Source organism: Zea mays, chromosome 6 (assembly GCF_902167145.1).
Source record: "Zea mays cultivar B73 chromosome 6, Zm-B73-REFERENCE-NAM-5.0, whole genome shotgun sequence".
Classification (NCBI taxonomy): Eukaryota; Viridiplantae; Streptophyta; class Magnoliopsida; order Poales; family Poaceae; genus Zea; species Zea mays.
The window spans coordinates 180,387,297-180,401,870 of record NC_050101.1 but is presented as its reverse complement, the minus strand read 5'-3'; the positions used below and the strand labels follow the sequence as shown (position 1 = coordinate 180,401,870).

At 44.7% G+C, this 14,574-nt stretch overlaps 1 protein-coding gene across 2 annotated transcripts; it reads right to left on the bottom strand.

The window, feature by feature from the left end:
- Positions 1 to 11,941: 11,941 nt before the first annotated feature.
- LOC100276315 (uncharacterized) lies at positions 11,942 to 14,428 on the bottom strand. 2 transcript variants are annotated; one of them, XM_020538873.3, is made up of 8 exons: positions 14,253 to 14,418; positions 13,330 to 13,423; positions 13,128 to 13,239; positions 12,911 to 12,993; positions 12,766 to 12,829; positions 12,549 to 12,666; positions 12,322 to 12,476; positions 11,942 to 12,246 (listed from the first exon to the last, which is right to left on the bottom strand). In XM_020538873.3, exons 2-8 carry the CDS (start codon positions 13,383 to 13,385, stop codon positions 12,133 to 12,135), a joined length of 702 nt encoding a protein of 233 aa, XP_020394462.1. In that variant the 5' UTR covers positions 13,386 to 13,423; positions 14,253 to 14,418; the 3' UTR covers positions 11,942 to 12,132. The 2 variants fall into 2 exon arrangements, with proteins under 2 accessions (XP_020394462.1, NP_001295000.1); NM_001308071.1 differs by having other exon boundaries at positions 11,947 to 12,246; positions 13,330 to 13,478; positions 14,253 to 14,428.
- Between the last annotated feature and the right edge of the window lie 146 nt (positions 14,429 to 14,574).

Sequence of the window (14,574 nt, the reverse complement as noted above, 5' to 3'; positions counted from 1 at the left end):
CTAAATTTAGAGAGTTTGAGTGCCACTTAAACCCTAGAACACTTAAACCCTAATAAGGACTCTGGAAACCTTAATTAGTGTTCTGCAAGGTGAAATCAATTTCTATACACTTTTGGACCAAAGTGCATATATCAAAATGGTAGAGTAACAAAAATTAAACAACTTTTACATTTGGAGATTTCCAAGTTTGGTGGAACAAATTGGAGTAATTTGCAAAAGTCCCCAAGAGCACCCCTATGGCTTAACTCTGAAAACAGTGAGATTGGGTTGACTTTAGGTCACTGTATCTCTTGATACATGGAGATTTTGCCATGAGTCACTACAAAAAAAATTGTAGAGCTACTATAGTAGTCTAGGTTTGATTAAGTGGTTAAGCCCTGAAGCTGTATGGAAATTGGAGAAAATGGACTTAAAGATGGGCTGTCAGTCAAGCATCAGTCTAAAATTCAAACACGCAGCTGCATCGGATCAACTCTAGAACCGAGTAGCGCCCAATCCAGTGGATGTTTGATCAAGATCTTCATAACAAAATCAAAGCTGGTATGTAGAGCAACAACTTTGATACAGATGGATTGGTAGCTTCCCACATAAAAATTGAAGAATAGGGCTCCTCAAGTTGCTCTGTCAGAATGACTGATGAAGATCACGATGGTACAATAGATGAAAAGATCTTTAGTGCTGTGAACCCACCGCTGGTGATCTTCGCGCCGTGATCCATGTCGGCACTATAATTCGTGCTCTGTAACGCGCGGATAACTGCTAGCGGTGAAAGATCTTGGCGTTGGGATGAGCTTGGGCCCTGTTGCCGCTCAGTTCGCCGCACCCACTTGCACGGTGACGTGGCCGGACGATCATCGCCATGGTGGCCGCCGTTCTTCGCGATTGCGCCACGCCGTGACCATTTCACCACGTAGCTATAACCGTGGTAGGTCTGGAGTTACTGCCCTTGAGCCGTTGTACCGGCAGGCGTCACGACGAACTCATCGAGTGAAATATCCCACCGCCACTATGATCGTCTTCGTCTCAAATTGGCGAAGCACGTAGCCGGTTCCTTTAAATTGAGCACTACCCTCACTCCGCCTCTCTGTTACGCGCTCATACCACCCGCAGTTAGCCTCTGTCGTGCACCATAGCCCACAGTCACCGGATTTCCCCCAAATCGGGTCACTCGCGCCGCCGTGAGGCATCCTGCCGTGATCAACCATTTCTAGGTCTATTCATCCCCTTCTGTGCCATGTTTTAGCATCCTTAAATGTTAACGTAGCTCATCGGCCCAACCGATTGAACGCTACCGCGATAGGGCATTAAGAACATCATCTCGCCGCGGCGGAACACCTCCGAGCGCGCACTCACGTCGACCCACTCTTCCACCCCCGTTCTGTCCAAATTCACGCGTGTACCCTAAAAGTCGCATAGAGGGGGTGAATAGGCGAAACCTGAAATTTATAAACTTAAACACACACTAAGGCCAGGGTTAGCGTTAGAATTAAATTCAAGTCCAAAAGAATGTTTCTCTTGCTAAGAGTTGCTCAGAGGATGCGGATGATGTATGGGAGCAAACTCAAATTAATACTAGCAAGGAAACATTAGAGAGAGGAAAGAAGGCAAACAAATCAAGCGAGAATCAAGGCGAGTAGACACAATGATTTGTTTTACTGAGGTTCGGTTCCAAAGAACCTAGTCCCCGTTGAGGAGGCCACAAAGGTCGGGTCTGTTTCAACCCTTTCCCTCTCTCTCAAACGGACACTTAGACCGAGTGAGCCTTCCCTTAATCACACGGGTCACTAAGACCCCGCAAGGACCACCACACACTTGGTGTCTCTTGCTTAGCTTTACAAAGCACTTGAGAAATGGAATGTGAAAGGAAGAAGGCAATCCAAGCGACAAGAGCAACAAAAGAACACAAATGATCCTCTCACAAGCCCTTAAGCACTAGCGTTGATTTTGGGAACTTTGAGTGGATTGATTGCTTTGATTGTGTCTCTGAGTGTTGCATTTTGCTCTTGCAATGAATGAGAAACTCAGAATGCTTGGGTGGCTTTGAATGAGGTGGTTGGGGGTATTTATAGCCCCCAACCACTTCCTAGCCGTTGGCAAAGGCTGCTGGCGATGGGCGCACCGGACAGTCACTGTTCACTGTCCGGTGCGCGCCACGTCAGCGCACCCGTTAGGGTTTGGAGCAGTTGACCATTGGAGCGCCTTGTCGTCTTGCCGCACCAGACAGTCTGGTGCCACACCGGACAGCCCGGTGACCTCTGACTTTTGCGCTCTGACTTCTATCGCGACACAGTTCATCACTGTTCATCGTGTCAGACGACAGCTGGCGCGCTGGGAGCCATTGCTCCATTGGCTCACCTGACAGTCCGGTGAATTATAGCGGAGGGTGCCCCTAGTATTCCCGAGAGTGGCTGGTTTGATTCAGCTCGGGCCTGGTGCATCGGACAGTGTCCGGTGCGCCAAAATTCAGTACACTCAAGTTCTTAGCTCCATTTTTTATTGTGTCCCTAACTGATTTTCTTTCTTGGTTTGTGTTGAACCTTATGCACCTGTGATAAATGATATTTAGACAAACCAGTTAGTTCACGTGGTTTGTGTTGGACGCCAACCACCAAAATTGATTATATGAAATGATTAGGTCCATTTCCCTTTCAATATCCCCCTTTTTGGTGATTGATGCCAACACTAACCAAAGCAAATATGAAGTATAGAAATGTAACTAGTTTGCAATTGAGATAGATGTGCATAGGTTACTTAGAATTAAACCAAAGAAAGGCTTTATGCATATAAATGGATTGCTTTTCCTTTATTTAACATTTTGGACCACATTTGCACACATGTTTATTTTTGCAATTCTTTTGAAAAAATCTTTAAAAAATCTTTTGCAAATAGTCAAAGGTATAGGAATATGATTTCAAGAAGCATTTTTAAGATTTGAAATTCCTCACCCTATTTCAAATGCTTTTCCTTTGACTAAATAAAAGCTCCCCCTGAAAGAATTCTCCCCTTAGCTTTCAAGAGGGTTTTTGAAATAATTTTCCGTTTTTGAAATGGATACCAATTAAAAATTTTCATACTAATGAGAAACAAATTGAAATCTTTCATACTAATGAGATACCAATTGAAATCTTTCATACTAATGAGATACCAATTGAAATCTTTCATACTAATGAGATACCAATTGAAAATTAGATACCACTTGAAAATTCATTTTGAGGCTAACTCAAATATCAATTGAAATAAACTCAACTACTAATTTAAATAAGCATTTGCGAAAATTTTTGAATTGGTGGTGCGGTCCTTTTGCTTTGGGCTTAATACTTTTCTCCCCCTTTGGCATTAATCGCGAAAAACGGAGAACTTAAGAGCCCTAATGTATTTTCTCCCCTTTTGGAGCCTAATATTTTCTCCCAAATGATAAGATAAATATGAGTGAAAGGTCATACTATTGAGAGTCATATGAGTAACGGCAAAGGGTAAATGATACCGTCAGAGTTGGAGTGGAAGCCTTGTCTTTGCCATATACTCCATTTCCCTTTCAATCTAAGACTAATCATAGAGATATACTTGAAAGCACATTAGTCTTAGCCTTGGCACAAGAAGAATAAGAAATATGTATTTGCACCAAATGAAAGAGACATGATCAAAGGTATATACATGAGCGATGTGTGCAATGTTTCAATCAAAGTTTCGAGAATCAAGTATATTTAGCTCATTCATAAGTTTGCTAAAAGTTTTCTCATCTGGTGGCTTGGTAAAGATATCGACTAATTGGTTGTGGGTGCTCACATAAGCTATTTCTATATCCCCCTTTTGTTGGTGATATCTCAGAAAGTGATAGCGGATGTCTATGTGCTTAGTGCGGCTGTGTTCAACGGGATTATCCGCCATGCGGATTGCACTCTCATTATCACATAGGAGAGGGATTTTTCTCAACTTGTAGCCATAGTCCCTAAGGGTTTGCCTCATCCAAAGTAATTGCGCACAACAATGACCTGCAGCAATGTACTCAGCTTCGGCAGTAGAAAAAGCTACGGAGTTTTATTTCTTTGAAGCCCAAGACACCAGGGATCTCCCCAGAAACTGACAAGTCCATGATGTGCTTTTTCTATCAATTTTACATCTAGTATAATCGGCATCGGAATACCCAATTAAATCAAAGGTAGATCCATTGGGGTACCAAAGCCCAAACTTAGGAGTGTAAACTAAATATCGCATGATTCTTTTCACGACCCTAAGATGAACCTCCTTAGGATTTGCCTGGAACCTTGCACACATGCATACAAAAAGCATAATATCGGTCGAGATGCACATAAGTAGAGTAAAGATCCTATCCTCGACCGGTATACCTTTTGATCTATGGATTTACCTCCCGTGTCGAGGTCGAGATGCCCATTAGTTCCCATGGGTATCTTGATGGGTTTGCCATTCTTCATTGTAACACCCTGAATTTGGGGGTATAAAATTTCTTTGCTCATATTCACAAATTCAGGTGTTACTTCTCTTTTCACACCCTTCCCAATCCCCTCTTTCTCTTTTCTATAGAAGAAAAGGGGCTATTTACTTTGTGTAATTATAGTCTATTGGACTAAAACTCCAAGGAGTATGTATTGTGGCATCATGTCAAACCCTAAATTCTACTTTTGTTTGGTGCATAATTCTTGGAAGTGCTAAGTTGAATTTGTGGCCTATCTAGATTTGAATCAAATAGAGTAAATAAAAAGAAAAGGGAAAACAAATGCCAGAATAAAAGAAAAAGGAAAGAAGCCCGCTTCCCCCGCCCCCTCGGCCTTTCGGCCCATCTGGCCCATCCCCGCGCGCGCGCCCTCCTTCCCCCTCTTCTCTCTCTGCCCTGGCGGGCCCGCTCTTCAGCGCGACCGCCTTCCCCGCGTCCACGCCCGCTTCCCTCGCTCTCTCTGCTCACGGGCCCGAGCTGTCAGCTCTTCCGTCTCCGTGTAACCGCCGCGCGTGCCGCGGACTCCGCGCCCACGTCGCGCGTGGAGCTCGCAACTACCTCGCCTTCGGCCACTTGAGCCCGGAGCCTAGCCCACCCTCTCCCCCCTCCCTCATTTGCGCACCTGCAGACCTCCCTTCCACCTCGCCCACGCTGCTCGCACGCCAAAGCGCCGCCGCCATTAACCGCCGCCGCCGAGCCCGTTTCTCCGTCGCCGTTGGAGCCCCGCCGTGCCTTCTGCCACGGTGAGCTCCGCCCCGACGTCCGCAACCTGGGACACGCCCCAATCTCCCCTCTCCCTCCCCGAATTCCTCTGCCCGCGCTCACCCGCCGTTCTCTGCGCAGCCGCCGAGGTCCGCCACCGTCGACCCGGGCCATCGACGCGCCTTCGCCGCCACCGAGGAGTCCCCGGGGTTCGCCTTGAGGTAAGGAACCTCCTCTGCCCTCTCCCTTCCCCTCTATTGCACTCTGTCGCGCTTAATTCCTCGCTGGAGTCCTTTAGCGCCACCGCCGAGCCGCTTCGCCGTGGACCGCCCCGCTCCGGTGCCCCTGTCCCGGCCTAGTCCCCACCAGAGGATTCCCCACACTCTCCCCGACCTCCCCGGCCACCCAGGTCGCCCCAAGGACCCGCAGAGCCCCCGCGCCCCTCGTCTCCGGCGAGTCCTCCGCCGCGGGAACGGGCGCCGCCGCCTCTGCTAGCCGGAGGAGAAGACAGAAGCCGGCCACCCAATCCCCGCCATCCATCCCAGATCGAACGACTCTATTTTAAATAGGTCGAGCCCAATCCTAGCCGTCCGCCTGAGATCCAACGGCCCAGGGCCGCTTACCCCACACCCCGCCTTCTGTCAATCGGGCCCCGCCTGTCAGCCGCCCGCGCCCGCTCTGTCCGCTCGGCCCCGCCTGTCAGCCGTCCGCCCGCTCGCTGCCCGCCCGGCCCCGCCTGTCAGCCGTCCGCCCCGCTCTGCCCGCCCGGCCACGCTTGTCAGCCACTCAGGTCGCCGCGCGCTCGTGCGCCCGCCCGCGGATCTAATCTCGGGCGTTGATCCGAGATCCAACGGCCGTAGAAGCCCGATACCCCTTCGCCCGCGCATTTTCTTAAAGAGACCCCCCGGTTTTCCGCAAATTAACCCGCCGTCCCTGGATCTTCGCAGTTAGGTCCTCGGACCTTTTATTTAATCCAAAATAAGTATTTAAGGCACATTTTTAATCCCTAATCTTGTAAAATTCATAACTTTGTCATATGAACTCCAAATTAGGTGCTTCAAATTGCAAAATGCTCATAATATTCTTATCTATCTATTTAAACAATGTTTCCCTGCTGTTTTTATGTCCCAATTAATAGTTGATCATTAGGGTAAAACTAATGTTATTGGAACCCCTATTTGAGATAAATAAAAGGTAGAAGACTTTAATAAAAGTTGGAGCACCTAAGTTTATGGACTTAACACCATGTAATGATTTAACCCCACCACTGACTTAGATCTGATTAGTGGATAATGAATCATTTTGTATGGTCATCTACCCTAGACCTAGGGAACACCAGATTGCCAATCCTTTTCTACTGTGAACTTGTGATCTCTCTGCTGCATATATTTGGTTTATTGCTTTTGTTTGTTATTTCCCAAGTGCATAGAATGAACGATTACTTTACGTAGACAACGGGCAGTCTGTGTTTCCCAAGGAAGTTGCAGAAGAAGTTCCTGATCAGCAGTTTGGTGAAGGCAAGTGTCCTCTGACCCATTATGTCCTATTCACTTATAATTCACTTTCCCGCATTACTTAATTGAAACCTAAGGATTGACTAGCTTTATACTTTACCTTATCCTTGATGACCTCTTTGGGTTATTATTATGGTTAGCATTTTGCTATTGCCTTAACCTAATCAATGAACATGATGTGACTATTTATGATACGATACTCTTATCCTGATGATATTGATGATCTTGTGATACTCTAGGGGCTCAGGCTGTTTCCTGAGTACCTCTCCGTAAGGACCTGTTCGTTGAGAGACCACCCGGGATAACAGTGCAACCATGAGGGTGAAATGGGATGCCCTTAGCTAATTAATTAGAGGAACTAGGGGTGTAGTTGCTTCGCCGTCGTGCCGTCAATGGGGTCCAGGCACAGTGCTTGCTCTGCCGAGGCTGAGTGCCGAGGTTCTTTCGTTTTGCTTTTCGTTAGTCACCCTCCTGCGGGGAGAGGTATTGTGTTTATCAAACTGGAGAAACCTAACGGGCGACTATGACCTCTAGGGAATCTTTGTAACAGCTACGTAGTGATACCCTGCCGGACCACCTAGGAAGTGATCAATGGGGATTAGCTCTCCCCGGGCAGAAAGGGAATCATGACTCATCGGTAAAGTGTGCGACCTCTGCAGAGGGTTGGGAAACTGATATATCAGTCGTGCTCACGGTTAAGAGCAGCCTTGGGATCCTCTTTGATTAGAGATACAGATGGTTCGAGATACAATGATTATGTTTATGGTTTGGTTCGACTATGATGATGATGCTCCTCGATGAGGAAATGGTTCACGGGTTGGTTATTACTAAAACCTGGCTTCTACTAACAATAAATACTTGACCAACTAAAAGCAACTGCTTGAGCCTAACCCCACAAAAAGCTAGTCCACTTCAGCCAAACGGGGCATTTGCTGAGTACGTTGATGTGTACTCTTCCTTGCTTTACCACAAAATACCAGGTTGTCCACATTGTAACCACTGCTCAGGTGAAGATGAAGCCGTGGAAGGAGACTTCCAGGAATTCCAAGACTATGACGAGTTCTAGGTGTGGGTTGGCGGCAACCCCCCAGTCAGCTGCCTGTGAAGGCCTTATCTTTACTGTGTTTCGCTAGCACTTTGATTTATCAGTTAAGTTGATGACTATGTGGATGTATATGACTCTGTGATGTAATAAGTTAATACCCTTTTATGTTATCATTCGAGCACTGTGCGATGATGTTCATTTATGTAATCGCTGTGTACGTGAGTTCTGATCCTGGCACGTACATAGTTCGCATTCGGTTTACCTTCCAAAACCGGGTGTGACATTCATCCCAAACTTTTTAAGTATGTCTTGAATGTACTTAGTTTGGCTTATGAGGTGCCCTCTTGGAGTTGCTTGATTTGAAATCCAAGGAAATACTTCAACTCCCCCATCATAGACATCTCGAATTTTTGTTTCATGATCCTACTAAACTCTTTACAAGTTGACTTGTTAGTAGACCCAAATATAATATCATCTACATAAATTTGGCATATAAACAAGTCCTTTGCAACAGTTTTAGTGAATAGAGTAGGATCGGCTTTTCCGACTTTGAAGCCATTAGTGATAAGAAAGTCTCGCGGGCATTCATACCATGCTCTTTGGGCTTGCTTGAGCCCATAAAGCGCATTTGAGAGCTTATACACATGGTTAGGGTACTCACTATCTTCAAAGTCGGGAGGTTGCTCAACATAGACCTCTTCCTTGATAGGTCCATTGAGAAAAAGCACTTTTCACGTCCATTTGATAAAGCTTAAAGCCATGGTAAGTAGCATAGGCAAGTAATATACGAATTGACTCAAGCATAGCTACGGGTGCATAAGTTTCATCAAAATCCAAACCTTCGATTTGTGAATATCCCTGGTTCGTATGCTGCCGTGTTTATGGTCGAAGCAAGGGAGAGGATTCGTGATGTTGAAGTACTCTTGAATCTAACTAGTTTTTGTTTTGTAGGCATCACTGTGTTTTATAACGACTGTGTTGGGCTTCATGAACAAGGCCAGATGCAGATGCATGGGAGAGGAAGAACAATATTCATGGTCTCATTTTGCTCATAGCACTCTTCCTGTATTTTCCATTATATCTAATATTTCTGATACCATTTTATCCACAGGCTTCATGGTCAATACCTTAATCTATCTTCTTATGCTAGCGAAGTGTCAAATTTGTGCTACAATTATTTATCTTGTGGCAAATCTGAATGCCTTGTGTTATTTATTAGTTGTAGCTTACTAGATAAAATTATGTCTGAAATGGTCATTCCACAGCTGATCATAATTCATATGGCATTATCTTATTTTCCCATTGTCTAGCTATATAATTCTTAAAATTCACGTGCTTAGGTTTTTTGTTCTGGCACTATCTAATTATGTTTTGTTTTGGCATTTTGTTATCCTTCTTCCAAATATGGACTTCTCTTTTTGGCTTTTGATGACCGTTCCCAACTTCCCATTGCTAATGTTTTATCATTTTCACTTGGACCAACAACTGATATATCTTGTTTCTCTACCAGCAGGGTGGATAAGGACGATTCACAATGCTTCAATTGTGGTTCTTATAGTCATGCTTTGCAGGATTGCCTAAAGCCTCGGGACAATGTTGCAATTAGCAATGCACGAAAGTAGCAAAATTTGAAAAAGAAACCAAGCTAATGTCAACCATATACAAAATCGATATTACTAGAAAATGCCTGGCAAATTTGATGATTTGAAAGCTGGAGTATTGGGACCTGAAACTAGACAGTGCTTGGGATCAGAGTACTGACTATATCTATCATCGTTCGGACTAACGGTCCTAACCAACAAGTAAAATAGTGTTGTGTGCCTAGAATCTAGATGGTGTGCGAGTTGACACAAGTTGTTTATCCTGGTTCGGACAATACAAGGCCCTACTTCCAGCAGAGAGGGATGATGCTTATATTACTCGCACCGAAGTGCCTGCAGCAGGGGTTACAAGTACGGCGAGAGAGGGGCAGTCCCCAAGTCCCTAGAACTGATTCAGACAAGTGCCAATACCGAAAGGCTTAGAGAAAAACTATTGAATGTTCGCCTCTATCTTCCCCTTTTTGGAGGAACTACCACTGCCCTATTTATACACCTAGGGGGTGTATGCTGTGAAACCCGGGGCCGTCGTATTCCAAGGGAGATGTATTGGCGTCCTGTGGGTGACACAACGGTGCACTGCGTTGTTGACTGCTGCTTGCTAATCTTCTGCTGAGAGCCGAGGCCAAGGGGCTGGTCGTACACCCGAGCCCCCAGGAGAGGGGTTGCCCATACCGTAGTTGTTGCAATAGGGCTTCGGTATGAGCAAAAGCCTGCTTATGGAGTGTGTCGGCGTCCCTGTGCTGAGTGACGTTGTAATTCCTTGGCTGCGATTATCAAGGTCAGAGCCCTGCTCGGGCGAGGCGGAAGTCTTCTCAAGGCGACAGCTGAGCCTTCCCTGACGTGCGCCACAGTTGGTGGAGTGGGCGCTTGCGGGATTCACGGCGGGGCAGGTAGCCGAAACCGAGCTCTGGGAGGCGGAGAAATCACCCGAGGCCGAGTTAGCGTCGGGCGAGACGGAGATTGCGCCCGAGGTCGAGCCCGACTTCGGGCGAGGCGGAGATTGCGCCCGAGGGGCTAGTCTGCTTCTCCTGTCATATTTGATGTCCCATCGGGGGGATGGTAGGCGGCGTGCGTGTACAGTAGCGGGACCGTTGTCTTGTAGTTACTGTGGTATTGTGCCTTTGCATGGATTGGATGCACGCACTAAATGCGAGTGTCCCCCGCCAGACTTCGGTCGCCTTTGTCCTTTCTACCTAAGACTGGCTCAGGCGAGATGGACGGAGCGGTGGTAGGAAGAGGGGACTTCGGACGAGGCGGAGATTTCCCCGAGGTCGGAGACCCTCGGGGAGGGGTGTCGGTGCGTGTAGGGAAGGTACCCGCAGTAGGCCTCGGGTAAGGAGGCGACGTGGCCTCTTACCTTCGGGGTTATACCTTAACCTCTTCTCAGTGCGTTTTTAAAGGGATAATCTGGATACCCCTAATTATCACACCTGACAATATCATTTGCAGTCCAAGTTTAAACATCCTGATTTTATTGATATTATGGTTATATTTGGCATTCGGCGTGTCTGCCCGTGTGAATAAGTCTTTTGATGTATTTGGAGTGAGATAAAAATGGCATTTGTCTGTACTCCATTAGCTATTGAAATACTTCTACATTTTAAGGGGTGTTTGGTTTCTAGGGACTAATGTTTAGTCCCTTCATTTTGTTCCATTTTAGTATATAAATTGACAAATATAGAAACTAAAATTGAGTTTTAGTTTCTATATTTGATAATTTTGTAACTAAAGTGGAATAAAATGTAGGGGACTAAAAATTAGTCCCTATAAACCAAACACCCCCTTAATATTCATGACTGATCAGATGAAAATGATTAGTTTATTGCCCTTGCCCTCAATACATGTTGCATACGAGTTTGGTTAGTTTTGCATACGTTGAAATAACAACTTTTATCTATTCAAGTGTCGTGTTTATTATACTTATATTTTAGACTTTGTTTTCTCTGATATTAATATTGTAGTTAATTTGATTTATATCAGTTTAGTTCTATATTAGTTGTTGCCAAATAATATATAAGATATCGAGATCGATGATATATATATGGTGCTCATTTTTATATAATCTTTGTGCACTAATATTTTGTTGAATATTTTGTATGACTTTGTAATACACGGACACCTATAAAACCAAACATTCCCTTAGATTCATTCAATCGTATACATTGACTCTGTGTTTGACTGTCCAGAATGAGATTGTGGCACACGTGCAGCCTACACCAGTTAAAATGACTTTTCACTTGTCTAGTTACATATGCAGGTCTTTAGAGCAACTCCAATAGTTAGCTAAATTTTAGCTCTCTAAATCACAGATTTAAGAAGTTGCTAAATGACTTTTAGAATAAAAAAATGTGAGTTCTCCAATAGTTCTCTAAATATAGGTTGTAATTTTGTTTTGTATTTATCCACATAAAAAATAAGTCACAAAAACTATATAATGCAGTCAACATTTTTGTTTAGTGAGTTGTTAAATGGTTGCCAAATGTAGAGAGAAAATGAGGTTAGATGACAAGTTGTTAAATTTAGAAAGTTCGTTTATAGAACTGTTGGAGAATAGTTTTCATGTTAACTATCTAAATTATTGATTTAGGAAGTCTTTTAGAGAACTGCTGGAGTTGCTCTTACGGTCTATCAAACTCAAACGGACGACGGATTTTTTGCTACAGAAATACATCATTTGTGTGCTCCCTAAAAGTTGAAAAATACCACGAGCAACATGTCATCTCGTGTTGAATGCGTCTACTATGTTGCTCCCTTTACATGCATGTAATGTATGTACATTTCATTGACTATTGTACTGTACAGCACTCCATACATCGTCTACCATGATGACCCAGCTTCTACTTGGCTACTCCTCGTATTCATCATCTTATCATCACCAGCGCCATCCTGCAATTTGCAGTCACTTGACAGTGCTCTTACCCATGAATCAACCTAGCAAATCCAATGCAAATCAGTCTCTGTCACGCGTACTGTTTTCTGCATTTCAAAGTAGCTCCCCGTTGTTACCTGTATTTCGGAGGTACTGGAGCATTCAAACCTCAACCCTTGACGGGTCAACAGGTAAAACGCATATCTCGTCTTTTCATCTTCTGGCACAAAGTCTGGAAGCTGCCCTACTTCAACAACATCACATAAGAGTGTAGATTCCTGTGGGCTCAGATCTGAAACATAGAAATGTCACCTGTCAGTTCAGTAACATCCACCAATATTAGAGAAAAGAAGAATTTAATTACCTGTACATTTCAGATAATAGTATAAACACTGCCCTTGTAGAACAACAAAGCGAGGAAGCCAGTCATCCACATCAGCATCATCTAATATAGGTGGTTCACCAGGGAGTTGGGTCCATCGCTGTATATGTACACCAGAAAGTCCATACTCATTAGCTTTCATCGTTTCTGGCAAGAGTACGTGAAGCAAAAGTAACAAGCATTTGAACATGTTTCATACACTTCTAATGTAGAGATAGCCAGAAAGCCGTGCATATCTCAAAACTTCATCAATGTTTTCCAACCTGAAAGACCAAAACAAATACAATCATCAGCATATTTCCACTTTCCAAAATAAAACTTTCAACAAAGTGTGCATATCATACCGAGCTTTTAAGTGAGATTCCCTTTCCTCGGCACCCGCTATTTCGGTTCGTAAAGTTTCTACTTCGGCTCTAGATAATTCAATCTGCTACCAAATTTTTTTTTGTTAGTGCTTATTTGTGCTACTGCCCCTACCACAGTGAAAAGGCAGAGCACCTGCCACACTTTCTCCCCCCACCCCCCAAAAAAAATCACGATTGCGATATGGAAGTGGGTAACCTTGTCATCATCCTCATTGCTTGTAGACCATCTTATGCGGGGAATGGACAATAAATGCAAAATGGATGCAGCTCCCTTAACTCGTCTTGGAGTCCAGGAACGCTTACATGAACTGTTTACATGAGAAGAAGAACGTGTTATTGTACCCAGAAAAGGCAGAGGATGAGTTGAGCTACAGAATTCCTTTCGCCACAAGTATCACCTTGGTGGACTATCCAGGCTATTCTTACTTGTTGATAGACCGTCAGGTGTCTCCATAGCTTCTTTTGATGGTACAAAGTGTTGGGGGAAGACCTCTATCCGTCCATATACATCATCCATCCAAATATGCAAGTGTTAGAAGCGCATACTCTGTTTACGACAAGGTAAACAATGTTACTGATCTATCACATGGGCTGATGATGAAGTACTCCATTAGGTGATCTATTTATCAAGAGTGCATCAAATAAATTATCTGTGACTCCAAATCTCAACTTGCTAGCCAAAGGATAGCTAATTCATTTCAAGAACCTTTTTTCCCGAATTAAACAAGCACAAGTGTGCTAAGTAATTAGGACAAACTGAACTACACTTGCTACAAGAAATAATTGACAGCAAAATTTCTGTCCTTTTTACTTGTTGAGAAAACTAGGATCCTTCCTGCAATGCGTGCTCATGCCTGAACCCTAAGGAGGTGTTGATGGTACTAGTAATAAGGCTAAGGAGGGACGCATTATAAATTCTTTCTTTTATATAAATTCTAGCAGGAAGGAAATACATGTTCATGTGTGGAGAAGTATCATCATACGGACGCTTGGTCCGGTTCAAATTTAAGAAGCACGCATGGGTCAGTGAATTAGGAGAAGCTGACATAAATGGCAATTGGCAATTGAACTGAAGTTAACTCAACAATTGATGGGAACTACTGATCCGCAAGAAAGTCAAAATTGGAGCTTGCCAGTTGCTAGTGCTAACAGGCTTATCCGGTCCGTCATGACAGCATGGAAAGCATATCAGGGGGGGGGGGGCGCCGACCGAGATCCCAGCCAAACGGACAGGAGAGATCGGCGAGGGCTGAGGTTATGGATCGAGATTCGAGACAGAGCAAGAACAACAGGGAGAAACCGAGGAAGTATGGGATCAAACCTGGGGCGCAGGGCAGCGCAGGCCTCTTTTACTCTCTTCCTTCTGTTTTCCTTTTTTTCTTCAAAACAGATGAAGCAGGTGAGCGGAAGGGAGCAGGCGGACGGCGGTTGGGACGGGAAGGGAAAGGTTGGTGAGATGAAGAAGAAGAAGAAGAAGACAAGGGCGATGACCGTTTTGACCCTCTTGCTGCGCTGCTACTTGCTATGGTAGTGCCTAGTGCCAATGGCCCAATGCATTGCCATACCAAGTTGGGCTGGGCCTCGGAATTGCCAATTTATTTAAGATTCAGTTCATTGTTTGTGCAACGGCCCAAACAATATTT

Bases quoted from the DNA above. Each gene is read 5' to 3' on its own strand.
- LOC100276315 (NM_001308071.1), bottom strand. From the start codon at position 13,448: ATGGATGATGTATATGGACGGATAGAGGTCTTCCCCCAACACTTTGTA. The intron at 12,994-13,127 runs GTTACCCACTTC...ATTTGGTAGCAG, and splicing joins GCAATGAGGATGATGACAAG to ATTGAATTATCTAGAGCCGA. The intron at 12,477-12,548 runs GTAATTAAATTC...TCTATGTTTCAG, and splicing joins CTATTATCTGAAATGTACAG to ATCTGAGCCCACAGGAATCT.